Source organism: Mesoplodon densirostris, chromosome 2, assembly GCF_025265405.1.
Source record: "Mesoplodon densirostris isolate mMesDen1 chromosome 2, mMesDen1 primary haplotype, whole genome shotgun sequence".
NCBI lineage: Eukaryota > Metazoa > Chordata > Mammalia > Artiodactyla > Ziphiidae > Mesoplodon > Mesoplodon densirostris.
This window is the reverse complement of record NC_082662.1, coordinates 137,092,087-137,117,443: the sequence shown is the minus strand read 5'-3', so window position 1 is coordinate 137,117,443 and position 25,357 is coordinate 137,092,087. Positions and strand designations below refer to the sequence as shown.

The following is a 25,357-nucleotide window of genomic DNA, read 5'->3' as shown; positions in this document are numbered from 1 at the left end:
TCCTCTCCCTCTTTTTCTTGATGAGTCTGGCTAATGGGTTATCAATTTTGTTTATCTTCTCAAAGAACCAGCTTTTAGTTTTACTGATCATTGCTACTGTTTTCTTTGTTTCTATTTCATTTATTTCTGCTCTGAACTTTATGATTTCTTTCCTTCTACTAACTTTGGGTTTTGTCTGTTCTTCTTTCTCTAGTGCCTTTAGGTGTAAGGTTAAATTGTTTATTTGACATTTTTCTTATTTCTTGAGGTAGGCTTGTATTGCTATAAACTTCCCTCTTAGAACTGCTTTTTGCTGCATCCCATAGGTTTTGGATTGTCGTGTTTTCATTGCCATTTGTCTCTAGGTATTTTTTGATTTCCTCTTTGATTTCTTCAGTGATCTGTTGGTTATTTAGTAACGTATTGTTTAGCCTCCATGTGTTTGTGTTTTTATGTTTTTTTCTCCGTAACTGATTTCTAATCTCATAGCATTGTGGTCAGAAAAGATGCTTGATATGATTTCAATTTTCTTAAATTTACTGAAGCCTGATTTCTGACCCAAGATGTGATCTATCCTGGAGAATGTTCCATGTGCACTTGAGAAGAAAGTGTAATCTGCTGTTTTTGGATGGAATGTCCTATAAATATCAATTTAATCTATCTGGTCTATTGTGTCATTTAAAGCTTGTGTTTCCTTATTAATTTTCTGTTTGGATGCTCAGTCCATTGGTGTAAGTGAGGGGTTAAAGTCCCCCACTATTATTGTGTTACTGTCAATTTCCTCTTTTAGAGCTGTTAGCAGTTGCCTTATGTATTGAGGTGCTCCTATGTTGGGTGCATATAGATTTATAATCATTATATCTTCTTCTTGGATTGATCCCTTAATCATTATGTAGTGTCCTCCTTTGTCTCTTGTAACATTCTTTTATTTTAAAGTCTATTTTATCTGATATGAGTATTGCTACTCCAGCTTTCTTTTGATTTCCATTTGCATGGAATATGGTTTTTCCTTCCCCTCACTTTCAGTCTGCATGTTTCCCTGGTCGGAAATGGGTCTCTTGTACACAGCATATAGATGGGTCTTGTTTTTGTATGCATTCAGCAAGCCTGTGTCTTTTGGTTGGAGCATTTAATCCATTCACGTTTAAGGTAATTATCGATATGTACGTTACTACTACCATTTTCTTAATTGTTATGCGTTTGTTTTTGTAGGTCCTTTTCTTCTCTTGTGTTTCCCACTTAAAGAAGTTCCTTTAGCATTTGTTGTAGAGCTGGTTTGATGGTGCTGAATTCTCTCAGCTTTTGCTTGTCTGTAAAGCTTTTGATTTTCCGTTGATTCTGAATGAGATCCTTACTGGGTAGAGTAATCTTGGCTGTAGGTTCCCTTTCATCCCTTTAAATCCCTTCCCTTTCATCATTTTAAATATATCGGGCTTCCCTGGTGGCACAGTGGTTGAGAGTCCGCCTGCCAATGCAGGAAACATGGGTTCGTGCCCCGGTCTGGGAGAAGAATTTCCCACATGCCGCGGAGCAGCTGGGCCCGTGAGCCATGGCCGCTGAGCCTGAGCATCCGGAGCCTATGCTCCGCAATGGGAGAGGCCACAGCAGTGAGAGGCCTGTGTACCGCAAATAAATAAATAAATAAATAAATAAACAAATCATGCCACTCCCTTCTGGCTTATAGAGTTTCTGCTGAGAAATCAGCTGTTAAACTTATGGGAGTTCCCTTGTATGTTATTTTTCATTTTTTCCCTTGTTGCTTTTAATGATTTTTCTTTGCCTTTAATTTTTGTCAATTTGATTACTATGTGTCTCAGCGTGTTTCTCCTCGGGTTTGTCCTGCCTGGGATTCTCTGCACTTCCTGGACTTGGGTGGCTGTTTCCTTTCCCATGTTAGGGAAGTTTTCGACTATAATCTCTTCAAATATTTTCTCGGGTCCTTTCTCTCTCTCTTCTCCTTCTGAGACCCGTATAATGTGAATGTTGTTGTGTTTAATGTTGCCCCAGATGTCTTGTAGCCTGTCTTCATTTCTTTTCATTCTTTTTTCTTTATTCTGTTCTGCAGCAGTGAATTCCACCATTCTGTCTTCCACGTCACTTATCCGTTCTTCTGCCTCAGTTATTCTGCTATTGATTCCTTCTAGTGTATTTTTCATTTCACTTACTGTATTGTTCATCTCCATTTGTTTGTTTTTTAATTCTTCTAGGTGTTTGTTCTTCAATTCTTCTAGGTCTTTGTTAAACATTTCTTGCAGCTTTCCTTATCTTTGCCTCCATTCTTTCACTATCATTATTCTGAATTCTTTTTCTGGAAGGTTACCTATCTCCACTTTAGTTGTTTTTCTGGGGTTTTATCTTATTCCTTCATCTGGTACATAGCCCTCTGCCTTTTCATCTTGTCTATCTTTCTGTGAATGTGGTTTTTGTTCCACAGGCTGCAGGATTGTAGTTCTTCTTGCTTCTGCTGTCTGCCCTCTCAAAGAATTCATAGATGGGGCCTCCCTGGTGGCGCAGTGGTTAAGAGTCCGCCTGCCGATGCAGGGGATACGGGTTCGTGCCCCGGTCTGGGAGGATCCCATATGCCGCGGAGCGGCTGGGCCCGTGAGCCATGGCCGCTGGGCCTGCGCATCCGGAGCCTGTGCTCCGCAACGGGAGAGGCCACAACAGTGAGAGGCCCGCATACCGCAAAAAGAAAAAAAAAAAAAAAACAAAAAAAACAAAAAAAAAACACAACTTTTAAAACTCACAAAAGCCCAGCTAGATTTTTCCTTCTTATCTCTAAATTGTTAAGTTTTTTCAACACTCAACTTGATCATGTATCTGGGTCACACTTTAAAAAATACTGCTCGATAGAACTGTTTTTCCAAGTGTGGGTTGCAATGCATTAGTGGGTAGAATAAGATAACTTTAGTGGGTCACAACCAGAACTTAAAATAAATATAAAATATCAGCATATTACATGTAAGAGTGTTATTTTATGAAACATTATATGAGAACTGAGTTGTAAAGTAAAATGTGTTTCTTGTTGTAGTTTTCAGTCAAAAAAAAAAAAAACCTGAAAACCACTGCTGTACAATATGATCCCACACTACATAGCATGCCCAATATCACAAAGAATATCCCTAATAAAACTGGGATCCAAATCACCTAGAATGCAAGGAAAACAAGTATTATATAAGACTACTGTCTTTGAAATATCAACTGTTCTTTTAATAGCTATCTTCTAAATCTTTACCCACTTATAGATCACAATGCATAAACTTAAAAATGGTAAATTTGTTTATCTCCTTCCCTTTACTCTAAAACAGAAGTCCCCAACCTTTTTGGCAACTGGTTTCACGGTAAACAATTTTTCCACGGACCGGGGTGTGTGGGGGGTTTGGGGGTAAGGTAAGGATGGTTCAGGCAGTAATGCGAGAGATGGGGAGTTTTACTCGCCTGCCGCTCACCTCCTGCTGGGCGGCCCAGTTCCACAGACCATTACTCTTCTGAGGCCCAGGGTTGGGGACCCCTGCTCTAAAAGATTAGACCAGAAAAAGAGAGAGAGAGAGAGAGAGAGAGAAAGAGGGAGGGAGGGAGGGAGAGGGATAAATCCACAATGTCAAAGAGAATAGAAGAATGGTCCCCCCAGGCAAAAGACAATCAAATTTCTGGAATATTCGAAGGACATTAAGTGGTAAGTGACAAACCCAAAAGAGAGGAACTCACATCCTAGAATAAACAGAAAAGGTATTACAGGTGAGGTTCCTACAGAACTACAGATTAGAAACACCAGATGAAATAGAAGACGGATTAAGAAGTGAACTGAAAATAGGAGGGATGACATAAATCTGTATGTGCTATGCAGTTTAGTACCCCACTCCAAAAGACAGTGAAGCATTCATGCTCCAGGCAAAAACAAAAACAAAAAGAAAACCTAAGAAACAAACAAAAAAAACAAAACCTGGAAAGTTCTTCCCTAAAGAAACTGAATAGTCCCAGAGAAATATTCATACATTCTAGCTTTTAACTAGTTCCCTGCCCGATTACTCTAAACAAAACTAGACCGTCAACAAATCCCATCCAACTTCTGAAGTGACTTTTGTTTTGTTCACTCATACATATCAATAGATTATAAAGGATCACCAGGTATTCAAGGAAAGCCTATAACATGAAAAAAAAACTAAATCAGCAGGGGAAAAAAACCTAAACAAAGGGATAATTTAGTTAACACCGAAATTTCAGATGCCCATGAAAAAAGACTAAAAGCTTTCAAATTAAAAAGTCGCTCAAAAAAGAACCAGAGGCAGATCTCCATCAGACTTTTTTTTTTTTTTTTTTTTTTTTTAGTGCTACAAATCATGGAGTTTAATAGGTATGAAGCAGATGCACGGTTGTGTTTGGGTATAAGTCTACTTGAAGCACTTTTTATTTTAAGCAGGTGTGTAAGGAGAAAGCTCAGACCTGAATCTTGTGCTATCAGACTAATGGAACAATCTGCAAAATGTAATTAGTAATGAGTTAATTAACTAAGGCTGATTAGTTCATATACAACGTAGGAAAATTACTTCATTTCTCTTTGTGGTTAAACAAGTTTAAATTCCAAGGAGATTAAATAACTAACATGTGGGAAGCATCTTGGACAACAACAAAATAAATAACAAAATAGAGCCATAGACATTTAAATGTAAATAATTTTTTCTTACTCATGGTGCTTCTATGGTCATGTAATGTACCGGGGTTTTTGTAATATTTTATGGGAAAACTCGAACGAACTTTTTGGCCAACCCTATAAATATTCTCTAACCTTCTCTGTCTTCTCTTACCAAGAATAATAATCAGTATAGTAAGTAGATTTTAAAGTATAAGTCAACAGGATCTTTTCCGTGGAGGTTCTTAGCCTTTTTTTGGTGCCATGGAACACTCTGACAGCCTAGTGACGCTCATAGACTCATTTTTAAAGCATAAAACACTGAGGATTATAAAGAAAACTGATTAGTTTGTAATACAAGTATTACAGATTCACTGAATTCTGTCCATGGACATCTTGGGGATCCCTTAACCCATCAAATACCACTGTGATGTTTATATACTAAAAAAAAATTAACCTGAGCTGAAAGTAAGTTCTGTTTAAATTTTTTGATTTCACAGTATTCACCCACCATCTCACCACCACTACAACATGTTTCTCTTTAGAGCCAGGTAATAAATGAGGACGGGCCAGACAAGGAATGTTTCATGTTTTATGATCTCTGTATCTTCGCTCAAATGTACCTGTACTTGCACACATTCAGCTAATTGGGGCGTGTTTTATGTCAAGCTCATCTTGAGAAAAGTTAAGTTACATAACGTTTGACCTTTTATAGGTGCCCTATATTAGACAACTGGGAACTTAAAAAAAATTTTTTTTATAAATTTGTTTATTTATTTTTGGCTGCATTGGATCTTCGTTGCTGCACGCGGGCTTCCTCTAGTTGCGCCGAGCGGGGGCTACTCTTCGCTGTGGTGTGCCAGCTTCTTACTGCGGTGGCTTCTCTTGTTGCGGAGCACAGGCTCTAGGCGCACGGGCTTCAGTAGCTGTAGTTGTGGCGCACGGGCTTAGTTGCTCCGCGGCATGTGGGATCTTCCTGGACCAGGGCCGAACCCTGCAATCCCCTGCACTGGCAGGCGGATTCTCAACCACCGCGCCACCAGGGAAGTCCCCAAGTAGGAACTTTTGATCTGAATATTTTAAGGCCTAAAAACACTATGGCCATAATCACAGAGTGCAGACAACTTTCACTGGTTAATTTTCTACATCTGGAAAATACCTTTCTGGAACTTTGGAAATGTAGAATAGGAAAGCAAGAAGAGCAATCACATACATCACAATTACACGGGGTGCAAAGTCCTGTACAATAGGAGCACCGATTCCTCCATTGAGCCAAACCCAGTGAAGAGTAGGGATCACTCCATATCCCGAAACAGAACAAAAGATGATAGAACGGAGCCTCTGCCACTGCTGTGTGAGGTAATTGGGATGAATCTGAGCAAAGAACACCGCCAGGATCATAGCAAGCACTGTGATCAAGTACACCTGACGCCAGTAATTATTACAATAAAATGCATAAAATACGCCGGAGACATAGCAGCCCAGTATTCCAATAGAAATTCCTGCATAATCTAATGCCATCCATCTTCGACAGGTTTTTTCTGATCGATGGCAGGAAAAAAGATGATAGCCCACAGAGCAAAGCATACAGACCTGGAAGCAGAAAAGGCAAATAGAACAAATTACAAAGTCTTCCCTGGAGGCACTTGCTGAAGGTAACACAGATGTCATGTCATATATTCCCAGCGCGAAGAAGAGAAAGAAACCCAGCAAATGACTCCAGATGTTTACCGTCTCATTAGATAAAATAAACAAACTTTTGATACACAGCCTGGAGGGCAGGTAGGCCCGGTAGCCGTCGGTGATGTACGGGTTGTCCTTGAGGGACACGGGGATCTGCTCATAGGTGTAGAGGCGGATGCCGCGGGGCACCAGGACGGGCCAGTACTGGTAGCTGCCCAGCTCGATATAATGTGCGCTCTTCAGCAGCTTCTGATGCATCTTTCCTGGCCGCCGTCGCTCCCCAAGCGGGGAGCTCGCCTAGGCCCCGCCTCCCCGGGGAGGGGGCTTCGCCCCCGCAGCCCCCGCCCCGGAGCCCGGACGTTGCGCGAGGTCCTACGGCCCTGCCGCTGCCCAGGCCGGGCTCTGCTCACAGGGGGACCGCCGCCGTCAGCACCCCAGCGGCTCCATCAGACTTCTTATCAGCAAGAGTGATGCCAGAATATAATGGGGCTCTGCCACTAGAATTCTTATGCCAATCTAGAACTCTGTAACTAGCCAAGTATCAATAAAGTATACGGGTTCAAAAAGGGCATTTTCAGACATACAAATACTTGGTAAACTTAGCACCCTCATATCCTTTCATAGGAAATTCTGAGGACATGATGTAGCAATAGGGAGAAAGAGAAAGGAATGGAATCCAGGAATTAGGGAAATTCAAGAAAGCAGGCCTAGAGAACAAGTGGATCAGTTTAGAGCAGGAGGAAAGAAGGCCCCATGAGAGTGGTCTCTAAAGCAGAATCATTAGGATATCTTATCACATGAAGATTTGGAGGAAAAAACCAAGAGTATGTTAAAGATGCAAAAAAAAAGACAATTAGAAACTCCAGGAAATACTAAAAAAAGTATATAAGAAAGGAAATATAATTACATTATGCAGCTCTGAAGCCTACACAGTCACACAATATAGACCTTGTTCACTGGCTTTCAACTTTTAGAATTAACTTACAATTTACAGAAAACTTAATTATGGCTACAGAAAATGTTATTAGCCTTAAAAATGTAAAGATGACAAAAGGTGAGGGTAAAAGGAGAGGAGGAGAAACTGAGGGGCACTGCTTTTTCAACTTCATTTCCCATCATTCCCCCCTTTACAGCCCATGTTCCATTTATACTGATACTTAAAGTTCCCCAAATGGCCTATTTGCACATGCACTGGTTGGGATGCACTCTCCCATCATTCTTCTTCATTCTCTGCAGAAGCAAATAAAGACAATGCCCATCCAAACACTACCCAATGAGTAAAAAGCTTTAGCCAAAGGATTTTAAGTCTACCAGGACAATTAAACACGACTACATCCTCTGTTGTGAGACACAGAATCAGGTTATGTTAAGCCTAATACCATTAAATATTTATAAAACTTCCCTTGTTCTAATTCCATGCTTATCAAGTGCAGTAGTTCCAAAATTAGTCCACAAATTATTTTGATACTCGTCTCTTCAAAAGGCAGAGTCTACTTCTCCTGTGAATGTGGGCTGGACTAAAGTGACTTGCTTCTAGGGAACAGACTGAGTATTGCAGAAGTGCTGCTACATGACTTCCAAGTCTGGGTCATAAAAGTGAGGCTATGTGACTTCCAAGGTGGATTCTTCCTGGAAATACCTTGGCGTCATGAGAGACCTCAAGGTTCACAAATCAACTATTTGAGAAAAATAATACCTATGTAGTTGAGTACATAGCCTAGCTGATCACACTGACTCATTTGTTATTAGAAAACTTCGTAAGAATTTTCTTGAAGTAAATTAGAGTCTTTAGAAAAATATAAGGAAGTGTTACACTGTACTCTCTTGGTGTCAGTCTATGAAACATATTTAGAAAGACTGTACCACCAAATCAAGAGGTATTTAAGACAAGTTCAGGTTTTCTAACATTGTACAACTGTATCTGACTACAGAAATATCATGGAATGTGAAAACTCTCATTCTCAACCACATGGGTATGTTTCTCATGGTGTTCATGATGAATTTTCAATGTCTGAATTTATTCCTCTGCCTTACACATGCAAATACATGGTTTCTTCTTATACACAATACAAATATAAATTAGCCAAGCTCATGACACAGTAATAAATGCACATTTATTAATTTAGGATGAGAAATTATTCCATGTACTATATTAAAATATTCTTATTATATTAGAATATAATTAGACCTTAGGAAGACCTACAGGAGAAACCAATCCATAATCAGAATGATGTCTGGTGTATTAATTTTCTATTGCTTAATAATAAATTATCCCAAACTTTAGTGGTTTAAAACAACAATTATTATACTATCTATCACGATTTCTTTGGGTCAGAGATTCAGATAGGACACAGCAGAGGCAGCTTATCTCTGCTCCATGATGTCTAAGGCCTCAGTTAGAAAACTAGAAAGCTAGGGACTAGACTCATGTGAGGACTCAGTCATTCATATGTCTTGGAGTTGATTCTGGCCTTTGGCTGAAGGACTAGCTGGGGCTAGTGCCAGAACCCCCACATGTGACCTCTCCATGTGGCCTGAGCTTCCTCATAATACGGTGACTGGGTTCCAGGGGCAAGTAATTTGAGAGGTCTAACAAAGGACAAAAATGACTTTTATGAAGAAAATTATAAAACTTTTAAGAAATATATCAAAGACGTAAATAACATACATTGTATCCATGGATGAGAATATTCAACATCTTCCCCAATGATTCTATACAGGGAATAAAGTTTGGATTGCAACAGGGTGTTTTGTTGGAACTTGAAGACTTAATCTTAAAATTCGTCTGGAAAAATAAAGAGCCAAGAATAGCCAAGATGATTTTTAAGATGAAGAAGGGAACAGTCATTTTACCACATATAGTAATTAAAACTAAATGGTGGGGGCTTCCCTGGTGGCACAGTGGTTAAGAATCCGCCTGCCAATGCAGGAGACACGGGCTCAAGCCCTGGCCTGGGAAGATCCCACATGCCGTGGAGCAACTAAGCCCATGCACCACAACTACTGAGCCTGCGCTCTGGAGCCTGTGAGCCACAACTACTGAGCCCGTGTGCCACAACTAAGACCCAATGCAGCCAAGTAAATAAAATATATAAAATTATTTTTAAAAAACAAAATTAAATGGTATTGTGCAGGAATAGACAAAAAGACCATGGGGGGGGGGCGTGAATAAGGCACCTGGAAACATGCCAGTGTACATACATAGGAGGTTAATATATAATAGAATTGGTGTTTAAAAAAGTCAGTGGGGAATTTTAAAATAAATTATGCAAGGACCACTGTCTATTCATATAAAAAAATTAGATTCCCTCCTTCACATCATTTATAAAAATTAATTCTAAGAGAATTAAATGTGAATAGAAAAATTATAAAACATTTAAGCGTTTTATAACCAACTCTGGATGGTATCCAGAGATGCACACAAAAAAACCTATAAATCAGTAAGAAAAAGGCAAATAAACCTATAGAAGGGCACATGAAACACAACTGACCAATAAACATATGAAAAGATATTTAACCACACTGGTAAGGAGAAAAATGTAAATATGTATTATATAAACTATACATATGAATTTATGTATGAAATGCCATACATCACTTCATACCCATTGCATAAGGATGACAAGAAGTGTGGGCAAGACTTCTGCTTCTGGCAGATTAATCTTCCTATAGTAAACTACTGAAAACTGGACAAAATATATGAAATAATTGTTTTCAGATGTTGAAAATCAGGCAGTATGGGACTTCGATCCCTGAGAGAAGGAAAACAGAGTGAGTCCCATAATTGCACCAGTTCTACCTGTTAACACTTTCCAGATTGCAGCATAGGGAGAAGCAATATAGCTTCAAAATAGCCAGCAGCCTTACTGAGCTAAATAGACAGTGTAGATCAGGGCTACTGAGGTGGCTGGAATTTGTATGGAAAAGTACTAGAGAGAAGGTAACTATACAGAAAAGGAATTTTCTACTTTTTTATTTATATTGAAGTAATGATATGATTTTTCTATTTTATTTTATTTATTCAGCAAATCGTTTTTTAATGTAAACCAGCTTTGGATTCCTGGCATAAATCCCACATGATCATGATGTATCATCCTATGTATATGTTGCTAAATTCAATTTGCTATACTTTTGTATAAGATTTTTCCGTTTATGCTCATAAGGGATATTGGTCTGTAATTATCTTTTTTTATAATGTCCTAAAAATAGGGTTTTTAATGAGGATTCAATTAAATAGATATGACTTATTCAGACTTTTGTTTCTTCTTGTGTCAGTTTGAGAAAGCTGTTTATTAAGGGATTTTCCCAATTCCTCTAAGTTTTCAAATTTACTGGCATTATTACATACCTGTAAGCTATGAAATCCTAGATAATTGTAAAGTACTAATTTTCACTATAAAAGAAGCTAAATTTTTAGTCCACAGGGAGATCAACTTTTAGCAAGACAAGGTTAAGAGCTCCACAGACCTGCTCTCCAGTGAAGCTGATGAAAACCATTTTTAAAACAACCTTTTAAAGCCTCTGGAAATGGTCCTAAGGCAAAAAAGTAAATGAGGAAACATCTATCCAAGAATATCTATGAAAATTTGGTAAGAAAAGCCAGTCTTGGTATCTGAACCAAGGCAGCCTCCTCCCAGCTCAGTAGGCAGAAATTCCACTCCAGAGAGGTGCAGTCAAGAGCACAAGGCTTGGGGCTTCCCTGTTGGTGCAGTGGTTAAGAATCCGCCTGCCAATGCGGGGGACACAGGTTTGAGTCCTGGCCTGGGAAGATCTCACATGCCGCGGAGCAACTAAGCCCATGTGCCATAACTATTAAGCCTGCGCTCTAGAGCCCGTGAGCCACAACTACTGAGCCTGCATACCACAACTACTGAAGCCCACGCACCTAGAGCCCCTGCTTTGCAACAAGAGAAGCTACCGCAATAAGAAGCCTGTGCACCACAAAGAAGAGTAGCCCCCACTCGCCACAACCAGTGAAAGCCCGCGCACAGCAACGAAGATCCAACACAGCCAAAAATAAAAGTAAAAAATAAATAAATTTTTAAAAAAAGAGAGAACACAAGGCTCCCTCTACCTCCAGCTCCCAGTCAGACAGCTTTCTTCAGATGTGGAGCAGAATGCTGGCATTTCTCATTCTGCCCACAGCTACCTGTTGCTGAGGCCTATTTCCAGGCCAGTGTAGTCGAAAAGAGGGGCTCCCTTCTTCTGCCCAACCTGTATTTCTGGGACAAAGACTCTATTTTTGGTGCAGAACCACTCACTGAGAATACTAGACCCCGATTACCTTAGTCTTGGCCTGTAATGCTATAGTTCCATACTGGAAGAGGAAAAGCCAAGATATCAGGCTACTGCCCCCTCTCCACCTCACGTTCAGCTCCTAAAGTGTGTTGTCCCTCAGAGAGAAGTCTGTCATTTTCCCCACCACCAGTTCCAGAGCCCTGGCTCAGAGATTTTGCCTGGGGCAGTGGGATAGGGGGGAAGCAAGCCATGTCTCTTTCCAAAGACTTCATTTTCAACAGAGCATGGGAAAGTTCAAGCTTAAATTCAAGCTTAACCCCTCAAAACAACTGAGGTTGTGGTAAAAGGTAATGGAGAGATTTGCAGATTCAAAGAGGATATAAGGCTAAACTCTAGGCTGGCTACTCTGCAGGTCAACACCAGGTAGAGGAACAGCTTGGAGGAGCCCTCTTGGTGTCAGAACAAATATCAAACACTGATGTCAGGAAATATTCCTTCAAAGGAGCCCAAATTTGATTGGATTGCTCTGTAGAAGAAGTATGCTCCACGGCATTGTTGAAAACAAGTAAGCAATTAGCTGAAAGTCACTGGAATTTAAAGCTGGGGCTGTGGTCAGGAGGAGACAAAGAGAGCCCTGTCACAACTACTGTTATCTCAGGGGGACTATGGGCATACCCAAAGCTGCCTTGCTGAGGAACACCAGAGGCTTAATGCTGTGGTGGAGGAAAACGTCACCCAGTCACTAAACAAACAAACAAACAAACAAACAAAAGTAATAGGCAACAAAGGGTAGGACCAGTACCCAGGGTTGCTAGACTATGTTGTCTAAAATGACCAGTTTACAACAAAAAAATTACAAGCTGTGCAAAGAAACAGGAAAGTATGACCTATACACTAAGAAAAAAAAATGGCAACAGAAACTGCCTGTGAAAGCAATTAGATGTTGGATTTAACAGAAAATGACTTCAAAGCAGCTACTGTAAATATGTTCAAAGAAATAAAGGAAACCATGGTTAAAGAAGTAGAGAAGATGTGACAATGTCAAATCAAACAGAGGATACCATTAAGAGACAGAATTAACACACAGAGAGAAACAAATGGAAATTCTGCATCAAAAAGTATAATAACAAAATGGAAAATTCACCAGAGGGACTCAACAGTAGACATGACTGTCAGAAGAAAGAATTACAGAACTTTGAAGACAGAATGATAGAAATTAGGAAATGAGAAGAACAGAGAGGAAAAGATAAGAGATGAAGAAAAATGAATAGAGCTTCTTGGGACATCTTCAGGTTTGACATTTATTGATTAACAAATAAATTTATTGAATAACACTAACCTACACATTGAGGAAGCTTAACAAACTCCAAGAAGGAAAAATTCAAGGAGATCCACAAATACACATATCATAGTAAAAATGCTGAAAGTTAAAGACAGGAGAAAATCTTGAAAGCAGCAAAAGAAAAACAAATAGATTGTACAGGGATAAGATTAACAGCTGACTCCTCAGCAGAAACAGTAGAGGCCAGAAAACAGCAGAATAACATATTCAAACTGCTCAAAGAAAAAGCCATCAACCAAAAATCCTGCAAAGCTCTCTTTAAAAAATGAAGGCAAAATAAAGACATTCCCAGATAAACAAAAAAATGAGAGAATTTATCACTAGCCAACCTTCCTTAAAGGAATTTCTTCAGGCTGAAAGCAAATGACTACAGAAAGTAATTCAAATTCACACACACACACACACACACAAAGAGCAAGAGTAAAGGTAATTATATAATTATAAAAGACAGTATATGCATATTTTTTCTTTCTCTCAACTGATTTTTTTTCTTTCTTTTTTTTTTTTTTGCTGTACGCGGGCCTCTCACTGTTGTGGCCTCTCCCGTTGCGGAGCACAGGCTCTGGACGCACAGGCTCAGTGGCCATGGCTCACGGGCCCAGCCGCTCCACGGCATGTGGGATCTTCCTGGACCAGGGCACGAACCTGTGTCCCCTGCATCGGCAGGCAGACTCTCAACCACTGCACCACCAGGGAAGCCCCTCTTAACTGATATTTTAAATTGTATAAAATAATATGTATACAATGTATTGTTGGGTCATTAACATATAGATACCTAATATATTTGCCAGTAACAGTACAAAGGAGGTGGGTGGGAGCAAAACTGTACTGGGCTAAAGAAATAACTACTTATGGTAAAACAATAATTATAACAATGTATGATTGGGTTTGTAACATCAATAAATATAACTGTATAACAATAATGCCACAAAAAGGAGGAAAAGGAAATAGAGGAATATAGAGTAATGATTCTATTATCTCACTGGAACTAAAGTAATATAAATCTGAAGTTGATTCCAGTAAATTAATACGCATATGGGAAGCCCAAGAGCAATCACTAAAAATAAGCTAAAAAAGATACAGTGAAAAAAAATTAAACAAACATAAATGCTGACTTGGAAAATATAAACTTAATATTAAAGAAAGCAGTAAAGAGAAAATACAGAACAAAAAAGACATGACATATATATAAAACAAAAAATAAAATAGCAGACATAAATCCAACCATATCAATAACATTAAATATGAATGGATTAAGCAATCCAATCAAAAGGCAGAGATTGTCAGACTGGATATTTTAAAAAATGACCTAACTATATGCTGTCTCCAAAAGATATACTTTAGCTTCAAAGATATAAACGGATTGAAAGTAAAAGGATGTAAAGTGACATATCATGCAAACAATCACAAGAAAGCTGGAGTGGCTATCCTAATATCAGATAAACAGACTTTAATGCAAACAAAAAATTTACTAGAAACAAAGGGGGCCATTTTATAATGATAAAATGGTCAATTCATCAGCAAGATGAAACAATTAAAAAGATATTTGCACCTACTAACACAATGCCAAAATACATGAAGAAAAAACTGACAACTCAATAACAGTTGGAGATTTTAGTATCTCACTTTTTTTTCTTTTGGCTACATTGGGTCTTCGTTGTTGCATGCAGGCTTTCTCTAGTCGTGGCGAGTAGAGGCTAGCCTTCCTTGCGGTGCATGGGCTTCTCATTGTGGTGGCTTCTCTTGTTGCAGAGCATGGGCTCTAGATGCACGGACGTCAGTAGTTGCAGCACGCAGGCTCAGTAGTTGCAGCGCATGGGCTTAGTTGCTCCGAGGCATGTGGGATCATCCCAGACCAGGGATCGAACTCTTGTCCCCTGCATTGGCAGGCAGATTCTTAACCACTGCGCCACCAGGGAAGTCCAATACCTCACTTTCAATAATGGATAGAACATTGAAGCAGAAAATCGACAGGAAACAGAAGACTTGTTCAACACTATAAACCAACTAGACTTAACAGACTTCTAAAGAACACTACAGAATTTTTATTTACTATAGAACACTCCACCCTATCAGAGCAGCATATATATTCTCAAGTGCACGTGAAACATTCTCCAGGACCGACCATATGCCAGGTCATAAAACAAACCTCAAAACATCTAAAAACACAGAAATAATACAAAGCATGTTCTCTGACCACAATGGAATAAAATTATAACTCAATAAAACAGAAAGAATATTTGGGGAATTCAAAAATAAGAGGAAATTAAACAACACAGTATTAAATAACTAGTCGATCAAAGAAGAAATCAAAAGGAAAATCATAACATACTTTGAGACAAATGCAAATGAAGACACAAAACATACGGGATGTAGCTTAAGCAGTATTTAGAGGGACAAATATAGCTGTAAATGCCTACATAAGAAAGAATAAAGATCACAAATCAATAACCTAAGCCTTGCAATTGCAAGTGATCAAGAATATCCAAAACAATCTTGAAAACCAACCCTTTGGGGTTAATTCTGAAAGTCAGAGACAATTTACTGACTTCAGGAGTTTAGAGGCAGGTTGGGAAGGCAAGATATAAAACATAAAAAGAATAAAGTAGAAAGACTCATACGTCCCCATTTCGAAACACACTGCAAAGCAACAGTAATCAATACAGTGTGGTGCTGATTAAGATAGATAGACAGATGAATGGAATAGCATTAAGAGTCCAGAAATAAAATCATGTGCCAACTGATTTTCAACAAAGGAACCAAGACCATTCAATGAGAAAAACATATAGTATTTTCAACAAATAGTGCTGGGACACACACAGAAGAGTAAATTTTAACCTTTACATCATATTCCATACAAAAATTAACTCAAAATGGGTCAAAGACCTAAATGTGAGAACTAAAACCATTAAATTCTTAAAAGAAAACATAAGGGTAGATCTTCATAACCTTGGATTTAGAAAGGATTCTTAGATATGACACCAAAAGCAGTAAGGGAAAAAAAAAGATAACTTGGAGTTTTCATCAAAATTAAAAACATCTGTGCTTCTAAGGACACCAGCAAGAAAGTGAAAAGACAAAGGGACTTATATCAAGAATATATAAAGAATTCTTACAACTCAATGATAAAAAGACATACAATTCAATTAAAAATGGGGCAAAGGGGCTTCCCTGGTGGTGCAGTGGTTAAGAATCCGCCTGTCAATGTAGGGGACACGAGTTCGATCCTGGTCTGGGATGTGTGTGGAGCCCATATGCCATGGAGCAGCTAAGCCTGTGCACCACAACTGCTGAGCCTGCGCTCCAGAGCCCGCGAGCCACAACTACTGAGCCCATGTGTCACAACTACTGAAGCCCATGTGCCTAGAGCCCGTGCTCCGCAACAAGAGAAGCCACTGCAATGAGAAGCCTGCCCACTGCAACAAAGACCCAATACAGCCAAAAATAAATAAATAAATTTATTTTTAAAAAATTGGGTAAAGGATCTGAAGAGCCATTTTTCCAAGGAAGGTATAACAAATGGCCAATAAGCACATTAAAAGATGTTTGACATCAATAGTCATTAGAGAAATGCAAATCATAACCACAAAGAGATATCACTTCATGTCCATTAGGATGGTTATAATCAAAAAGCCAGAATAACAGTGTGGTAATGATGTGAAAGATCAGAACCCTCATACACTGCTGGTGAGAATGTAAAATGGTGGGGCTGCAGCAGAAAACTGTGAGGCAGTTTATGAAGTGATTAAACACAGAATTACCACATGACCTAGCAATTCCACTCCTAGGTGTAGGTATACCCTAGAGAAATGAAAACATATGTCTACCCCAAAACTTGTACACAAATATTTATAACAGCATTATTCATAATAACTAAAAGGAGGAAAAAACACAAATGTTCATCCACTGATGAATGGACAAATGTGGTGTTAAAGCCATTCTATGGAGTATTAATTGGTCATAAAAGGAATGCGGTAATGATATGTACAACAACATGACAAACTTTGAAAACATTATGCTAAGTGGAAAGAAGCAGTCACAAAAGACCATACATTATAGGCTTCCATTATTGTAAAATGTCTAGAATAGGGAAATCTATAGAAACAGAATGTAGATTAGTGATTGCTTAGGGTAGGGGTGGGAGGGATGAGGGGATAGTGGGGGTAATAGTTAAAGAGTATGGCATTTCTTTTTGAGATGATGAGAATGTTCTAAAATTGACTGTAGTGATAGTAGCTCATATCTGTGAATATACCAAAAGCCACTGAATTGTATACTTTAAATGGTGAATTGTATGGTACATAAATTATATCTAAATAAATGTGTTTTAAAAATTTAGTCCAGTCCTGGTCTCTAAAATACTTTCATATCAAATACCTAAGACATTATTGAAAGAGAGTACAAGTTTAAAGATCAATTGTAGTTTAAAGATCAAATACACGTAAAAATAACATAAACTTCATTCCACCATAAATGTACAATATATACAATGGATGCTTAGAATACCCTTGTTTTTGTCTTTATGTTGCCTATACTAATTTATAATACTAAATTAGAAATTTTCACGGAACATGTAAATGAAAATTCAAAACCATCACATAAGAGATAATAACACAGGCAAAACAGTCTCTGACACAAATCATACCAATGTTTTCTTAGGTCAGTCTCCCAAGGCAATAGAAATAAAGCAAAAATAAACAAATGGGACCTAATCAAGCTTATAAGCTTTTGCATAGCAAAGGAAACCATAAACAAAACAAAAAGACAACCTACAGACTGGGAAAAAATATTAGCAAATGATGCAACTGACAAGGGCTTAATTTCCAAAATAAACAAACAGATCCTACAATTCAATAACAAAAAAAATAAGCAACCCAATTGAAAAATGGGCAGAACACCTAGACATTTCTCCAAAGACAACATACAGATGGCCGAAAGGCACATCGCTAATTTTTAAAGAAATGTAAATCAAAACTACAATGAGGTACCACCTCACACTGGTCAGAACGGCCATCATTAAAAAGTCTACAAATAATAAATGTTGGAGAAGGTGTGGAGAAAAGGGAACCCTCTTACACTGTTGGGAATGTAAATTGGTGAAGCCACTATGGAAAACAGTATGGAGGCTCCTCAAAAAACTAGAAATGCCACATGATCCAGCAATCCCACTCCTGGCATAACTATAATTGGAAAAGATACATGCACCCCTGTGTTCATAGAAGCACTATTTACAATAGCCAAGACATGGAAACAACCTGAATCTCCACTAACAGATGAATGGATAAAGAAGATGTGTTTTATATATATATATATATAATACAATGGAATATTACTCAGCCATAAAAAAGAATGAAATAATGCCATTTGCAGCAACATGGATGGACCTAGAGATTATCATACTAAGCAAAGTATGTCAGAAAGACAAAAACAAATACCATATGATATCACTTGTATGTGGAATCTAAAATATGACACAAATGAACATATCTACAAAACAGAAATAGACTCACAGACATAGAGAACAGACTTGTATTTTCAAAGAGGGAGGGACGAGTTGGGGAGGGAAGGATTGGGAGTCTGGGATTAGCAGATGCAAACTATTATATACAGGATGGATAAACAACAAAGTCCTATTGTATAGCACAGGGAACTATAGTCAATATCCTGTGATAAACCATAATGGAGGAGGAGAGCTTCAAGATAGCGGAAGAGTAAGACGTGGAGATTACCCTCCTCCCCACATACACATCAGAAATAAATCTACATGTGGAACAACTCCTACAGAACACCCACTGAATGCTGGCAGAAGACCTCAGACTTCCCCAAAGGCAAGAAACTCTCTACGTTCCTGGGTAGGGCAAAAGAAAAAAGAAAAAACAGAGACAAAAGAACAGGGATGGGACTTGCACCTCGGGGAGGGAGCTGTGAAGGAGGAAAGGTTTCCACACACTAGGAAGCCCCTTCGTGGGCAGAGACTGCGGGTGGTGGAGGGGGGAAGCTTCGGAGCCACGGAGGAGAGCGCAGCAACAGTGGTGCGGAGGGCACAGTGGAGAGATTCCCACACAGAGGATCGGTGCCGACCGGCACTCACCAGCCCGAGAGGCTTGTCTGCTCACCCGCTGGGGCAGGCGGGGGCTGGGAGGTGAGGCTCGGGCTTCGGAGGTCGGATCCCAGGGAGAGGACCGGGGCTGGCTGTGTGAACACAGCCTGAAGGGGGCTAGTGCACCACAGCTACCCGGGAAGGAGTTTGGGAAAAAGTCTGGAGCTGCCTAAGAGGCAAGAGACTTTTTCTTGCCTCTTTGCTTCCTGGTGCATGAGGAGAGGGGATTAAGAGTGCCGCCTAAAGGAGCTCCAGAGACGGGCACGAGCCGCGGCTAAAAGCGCGGACCCCAGAGACTGGCATGAGACGCTAAGGCTGCTGCTGCCGCAACCAAGAAGCCTGTGTGCGAGCACAGGTCACTCTCTACACCTCCCCTCCCAGGAGCCTGTGCAGCCCACCACTGCCAGGGTCCCGGGATCCAGGGACAACTTCCCCAGAAGAACGCACGGCGCACCTCGGGCTGGTGCAACGTCACGCCAGCCTCTGCTGCCGCACACTCGCCCTGCATCCGTACCCCTCCCTCCCCCCAGCCTGAGTGAGCCAGAGCCCCTGAATCAGCTGCTCCTTTAACTTCGTCCTGTCTGAGACCGAACAGACGCCCTCAGGAGACCTACACGCAGAGGCGGGTCCAAATCCAAAGCTGAACCCTGGGAGCTGTGCAAACAAATAAAGAGAAAGGGAAATCTCTCCCAGCAGCCTCAGGAGCAGCAGATTAAATCTCCACAATCAACTTGATGTACCCTGCATCTCTGGAATACCTGAATAGACAACGAATCATCCCAAATTGAGGAGGTAGACGTTGGGAGCAAAGATATATATATATTTTCCCCTTTTTCTCTTTTTGTGAGCATGTATGTGTATGCATATGCTTCTGTGTGTGATTCTGTCTGTATAGCTTTGCTTTTACCATTTGTCCTAGGATTCTGTCTGTCCGTTTTTGGTGTTTTTTTAATTAATTGGTGTTTAATTTAATTGGTGTTTTTTAATTTGGTGTTAATTTAATTTTGGGGGTTTTTTTTATTTTAATTTTGGTGTTTTTTAATTTAATTGTTTTTTAATTTTTAATTAAAAAATTTTTTTCTTAATAATTATTTTTTATTTTAATTATTTTATTTTATTTTACTTTATTTTATTTTATCTTCTTTCTTTCTTTCTTTCTTTTTTCCTCCCTTTTATTCTGAGCAGTGTGGAGGACAGGGTCTTGGTGTTCCAGCCAGGCATCAGGGCTGTGCCACTGAGGTGGGAGAGCCAAGTTTAGGACACTGGTCCACAAGACACCTCCCAGCTCCATGTAATATCAAACGGCGAAAATCTCCCAGAGATCTCCATCTCAACACGAAGACCCAGCTCCACTCAAAACCAGCAAGCTGCTGGACACCCTATGCCAAACAACTAGCAAGACAGGAACAAAACCCCATCCATTAGTACAGAGGCTGCCTAAAATCATAATAAGGCCACAGACACCCTAAAACACACAACCAGACGTGGACCTGCCCACCAGAAAGACAAGATCCAGCTTCATCCACCAGAAAACAGGCACTAGTCCCCTCCACCAGGAAGCCTACACAACCCACTGAACCAACCTTAGCCACTGGGAACAGACACCAAAAACAATGGGAACTACGAACCTGCAGCCTGCGAAAAGGAGACCCCAAACACAGTAAGTTAAGCAAAATGACAAGACAGAGAAACACACAGCGGATGAAGGAGCAAGGTAAAAACCCACCAGACCTAACAAGTGAAGAGGAAATAGGCAGTCTACCTGAAAAAGGGTTCAGAATAATGATAGTAAAGATGATCCAAAATCTTGGAAATAGAACAGAGAAAATACAAGAAACGTTTAAAGAAGAACTAGAGAGCAAACAAACAGTGATGAACAACACAATAAATGAAATTAAAAATTCTCTAGAAGGGTTTCCCTGATGGCGCAGTGGTTGAGAGTCCACCTACCGATGCAGGAGACACGGGTTCGTGCCCCACTCTGGGAAGATCCCAAATGCCGCAGAGCGGCTGGGACCGTGAGCCATGGCCGCTGAGCCTGTGCGTCCGGAGCCTGTGCTCCGCAACGGGAGAGGCCACAACAGTGAGAGGCCCGTGTACCGCAAAAAAAATAATAAAATAAAATTTAAAATTCTCTAGAAGGGATCAATAGCAGAATAACTGAGGCAGAACAACGGATAAGTGACCTGGAAGATAAAATAGTGGAAATAACTACTGCAGAGCAGAATAAAGAAAAAAGAATGAAAAGAATTGAGGACAGTCTCAGAGACCTCTGGGACAACATTAAACACACCAACATCTGAATTATAGGGGTTCCAGAAGAAGAGAAAAAGAAAGGGACTGAGAAAATATTTGAAGAGATTATAGTTAAAAACTTCCCTAATATGGGAAAGGAAATAGTTAATCAAGTCCAGGAAGCACAGAGTCCCATACAGGATAAATCCAAGGAGAAACACGCCAAGACACATATTAATCAAACTATCAAAAATTAAGTACAAAGAACAAACATTAAAAGCAGCAAGGGGAAAACAACACATAACTCATAAGGGAAACCCCATAAGGTTAACAGCTGATCTTTCAGCAGAAACTCTGCAAGCCAGGAGGGAATGGCAGGACATATTTAAAGTGATGAAGGAGAACAACCTACAACCAAGATTACTCTACCCAGCAAGGATCTCATTCAGATTTGATGGAGAAATTAAAACCTTTACAGACAAGCAAAAGCTAAGAGAATTCAGCACCACTGAACCAGCTTTACAAAAAATGCTAAAGGAACTTCTCTAGGCAGGAAACACAAGAGAAGGAAAAGACCTACAATAATAAACCCAAAACAATTAAGAAAATGGTAATAGGAACATACATATCAATATTTATCTTAAATGTAAATGCATTAAATGATCCAACCAAAAGACATAGACTGGCTGAATGGATACAAAAACAAGACCCATATATATGCTGTCTACAAAAGACCCACTTCAGACCTAGGGACACATACAGACTGAAAGTGAGGGGATGGAAAAAGATATTCCGTGCAAATGGAAATCAAAAGAAAGCTGGAGTAGCAATTCTCATATCAGACAAAATAGACTTTAAAACAAAGACTATTACAAGAGACAAAGAAGGACAATACATAATGATCAAGGGATCGATCCAAGAAGAAGATATAGCAATTGTAAATATTTATGCACCCAACATAGGAGCACCTCAATACATAAGGCAAATACTAACAGCCATAAAAGGGGAAATCGACAGTAACACAATCATAGTAGGGGACTTTAACACCCCACTTTCACCAATGGACAGATCATCCAAAATGAAAATAAATAAGGAAACACATGCTTTAAATGATACATTAAACAAGATGGACTTAATTGATATTTATAGGACATTCCATACAAAAACAACAAAATACACATTCTTCTCAAGTGCTCATGGAACACTCTCCAGGATAGATCATATCTTCGGTCACATATCAAGCCTTGGCAAATTTAAGAAAACTGAAATCGTATCAAGTATCTTTTCCGACCACAACACTATGAGACTAGATATCAATTACAGGAAAAAACCTGCAAGAAATACAAACACATGGAGAATAAACAACACACTACTTAATAACCAAGAGATCACTGAAGAAATCAGAGGAAATCACAAAATACCTAGAAACAAATGACAATGCCAACACAACGACCCAAAACCTGTGGGATGCAGGAAAAGCAGTTCTAAGAGGGAAGTTTATAGCTATACAATCCTACCTTAAGAAACAAGAAACATTTCAAATAAACCACCTAACCTTACACCTAAAGCAACTAGAGAAAGAAGAACAAAAAACCCCCAAAGTTAGCACAAGGAAAGAAATTTCCTTCCTAGTGCATTCCTATACACTAATGATGAGAAATCTGAAAGTGAAATTAAGAAAACACTCCCATTTACCACTGCAACAAAAAGAATAAAATATCTAGGAATAAACCTACCTAAGGAGACAAAAGACCTGTAGGCAGAAAACTGTAAGACACTGATGAAAGAAATTAAAGATGATACAAATAGATGGAGAGATATACCACATTCTTGGATTGGAAGAATTCACATTGTGAAAATGACTCTACTACCCAAAGCAATCTACAGATTCAATGCAATCCCTATCAAACTATCACTGGCATTTTTCACAGAACTAGAACAAAAAATTTCACCATTTGTATGGAAACACAAAAGACCCCGAGTAGCCACAGCAATCTTGAGAAAGAAAAACGGAGCTGGAGGAATCAGGTTCCCTGGCTTCAGATTATACTACAAAGCTACAGTAATCAACACAGTATGGTACTGGCACAAAAACAGAAATGTAGATCAATGGAACAGGATAGAAAGCCCAGAGATAATCCCACACACATATCATCACCTTATCTTTGATAAAGGAGGCAAGAATATACAGTGGAGAAAAGACAGCCTCTTCAATAAGTGGTGCTGGGAAAACTGGACAGCTACTTGTAAAAGAATGAAATTAGAACACTCCCTAACACCATACATAAAAATAAACTCAAAATGGATTAAAGATCTAAATGTAAGGCCAGACACCATCCAACTCTTAGAGGAAAACATAGGCAGAACACTCTATGACATAAATCACAGCAAGATCCTTTTTGACCCACCTCCTAGAGAAATGGAAATAAAAACAAAAATAAACAAATGGGACCTAATGAAACTTAAAAGCTTTTGCACAGCAAAGGAAACCATAAACAAGACTAAAAGACAACCTTCAGAATGGGAGAAAATATTTGCAAATGAAGCGACTGACAAAGGACTAATCTCCAAAATTTACAAGCAGCTCATGCAGCTCAACATTAAAAAAACAAACAACCGAATCCAAAAATGGGCAGAAGACCTAAATAGACATTTCTCCAAAGAAGATAGACAGATTGCCAACAGACACGTGAAAGAAATCTCAATGTCATTAATCATTAGAGAAATGCAAATCAAAACTACAATGAGATATCATCTCACACCCATCAGAACGGCCATCATCAAAAAATCTACAAATAATAAATGCTGGAGAGGGTGTGGAGAAAAGGGAACCCTCTTGCACTGTTGGTGGGAATGTATATTGATACAGCCACTATGGAGAACAGTATGGACGTTCCTTAAAAAACTAAAAATAGAACTACCATATGACCCAGCAATCCCACTACTGGGCATATACCCTGAGAAAACCATAATTCAAAAAGAGTCATGTACCAAAATGTTCATTGCAGCTCTATTTACAATAGCCAGGACATGGAAGCAACCTAAGTGTCCATCAACAGATGAATGGATAAGGAAGATGTGGCACATATATACAATGGAATATTACTCAGCCATAAAAAGGAACGAAACTGAGTTATTTGTAGTGAGGTGGATGGACCTAGAGACTGTCATAGAGTGAAGTAAGTCAGAAAGAGAAAAACAAATACCGTATGCTAACACATATATGGGAATAAAGATGCAGACCTACTAGAGAATGGACTTGAGGATACGGGGAGGGGGAAAGGTAAGCTGTGACAAAGTGAGAGAGTGGCATGGACATATATACACTACCAAACGTAAAATAGCTAGCTAGCTAGTGGGAAGCAGCCGCATAGCACAGGGAGATCAGCTCTGGTGCTTTGTGACCACCTAGAGGGGTGGGATAGGGAGGGTGGGAGGGAGGGAGATGCAAGAGGGAAGAGATATGGGGACATATGTATATGTATAACTGATTCACTTTGTTATAAAGCAGAAACTAACACACCAGTATAAAGCAATTATACTCCGATAAAGATGTTAAAAAAAAAACCAAAATGGAAAAGGATATGAAAAAGAATATATATATGTATAACTGACTCACTTTGGTGTACAGTGGAAATTAACACAACATTGTAAATCAACTATCCTTCAATAAAATTTTTTTATAAAGAGATAATAATAATAGTTTATTAACATGGTTATGTAGTATTGGTTTTAAGAACAGTTCATTGAATAAAAAATATTAAATTCAGTACAGTAAGAGAATTTTGAGTTTTCCCTCGTAATATAGTTTTGCTAGTACTGTCTCAAATGAACCTTACCAGAAAATCTAGTCTATATTCGTTTCTCTCAAGACCTCAAGTATCAAGAACACTAAAATTTTAAAATATTCATTATCACAAAGCCTTCCATTTCTTGTCCATTTTCATAAAAGTCAATGTGATAAACTAAACTTCTTAGGGGTAACCAAATTATTTCAAGTTGTTCATTGTTAATCCTCTTTCACATCTAAGAATAGTTTGAAGTACTAGATATCATAACTTGTAACAGAAATAACAGTTTTATAGGTATAATTTTCCTTAAAGAAAAAAGATAACATATTCCCAATTACTGTTGCTCACATATTTGAAAT

The 25,357-nt window shown here is 39.1% G+C and overlaps 2 protein-coding genes across 2 annotated transcripts in view; both read right to left on the bottom strand.

Moving 5' to 3' along the window:
• The window catches only part of PPP2R5A (protein phosphatase 2 regulatory subunit B'alpha), a 95,735-nt gene that overhangs the window by 55,967 nt on the left and 14,411 nt on the right, over nt 1-25,357 (bottom strand). The window lies entirely within an intron of this gene.
• On the bottom strand, nt 5,656-6,688 carry LOC132483154 (progestin and adipoQ receptor family member 3-like). Its single transcript, XM_060088405.1, has one exon. The coding sequence runs from the start codon at nt 6,548-6,550 to the stop codon at nt 5,744-5,746; it is 807 nt and encodes a 268-aa protein (XP_059944388.1). The 5' UTR covers nt 6,551-6,688; the 3' UTR covers nt 5,656-5,743.

Coding starts and splice junctions, on each gene's coding strand:
- LOC132483154 (XM_060088405.1), bottom strand. CDS start 6,550: ATGCATCAGAAGCTGCTGAAGAGCGCACATTATATCGAGCTGGGCAGC.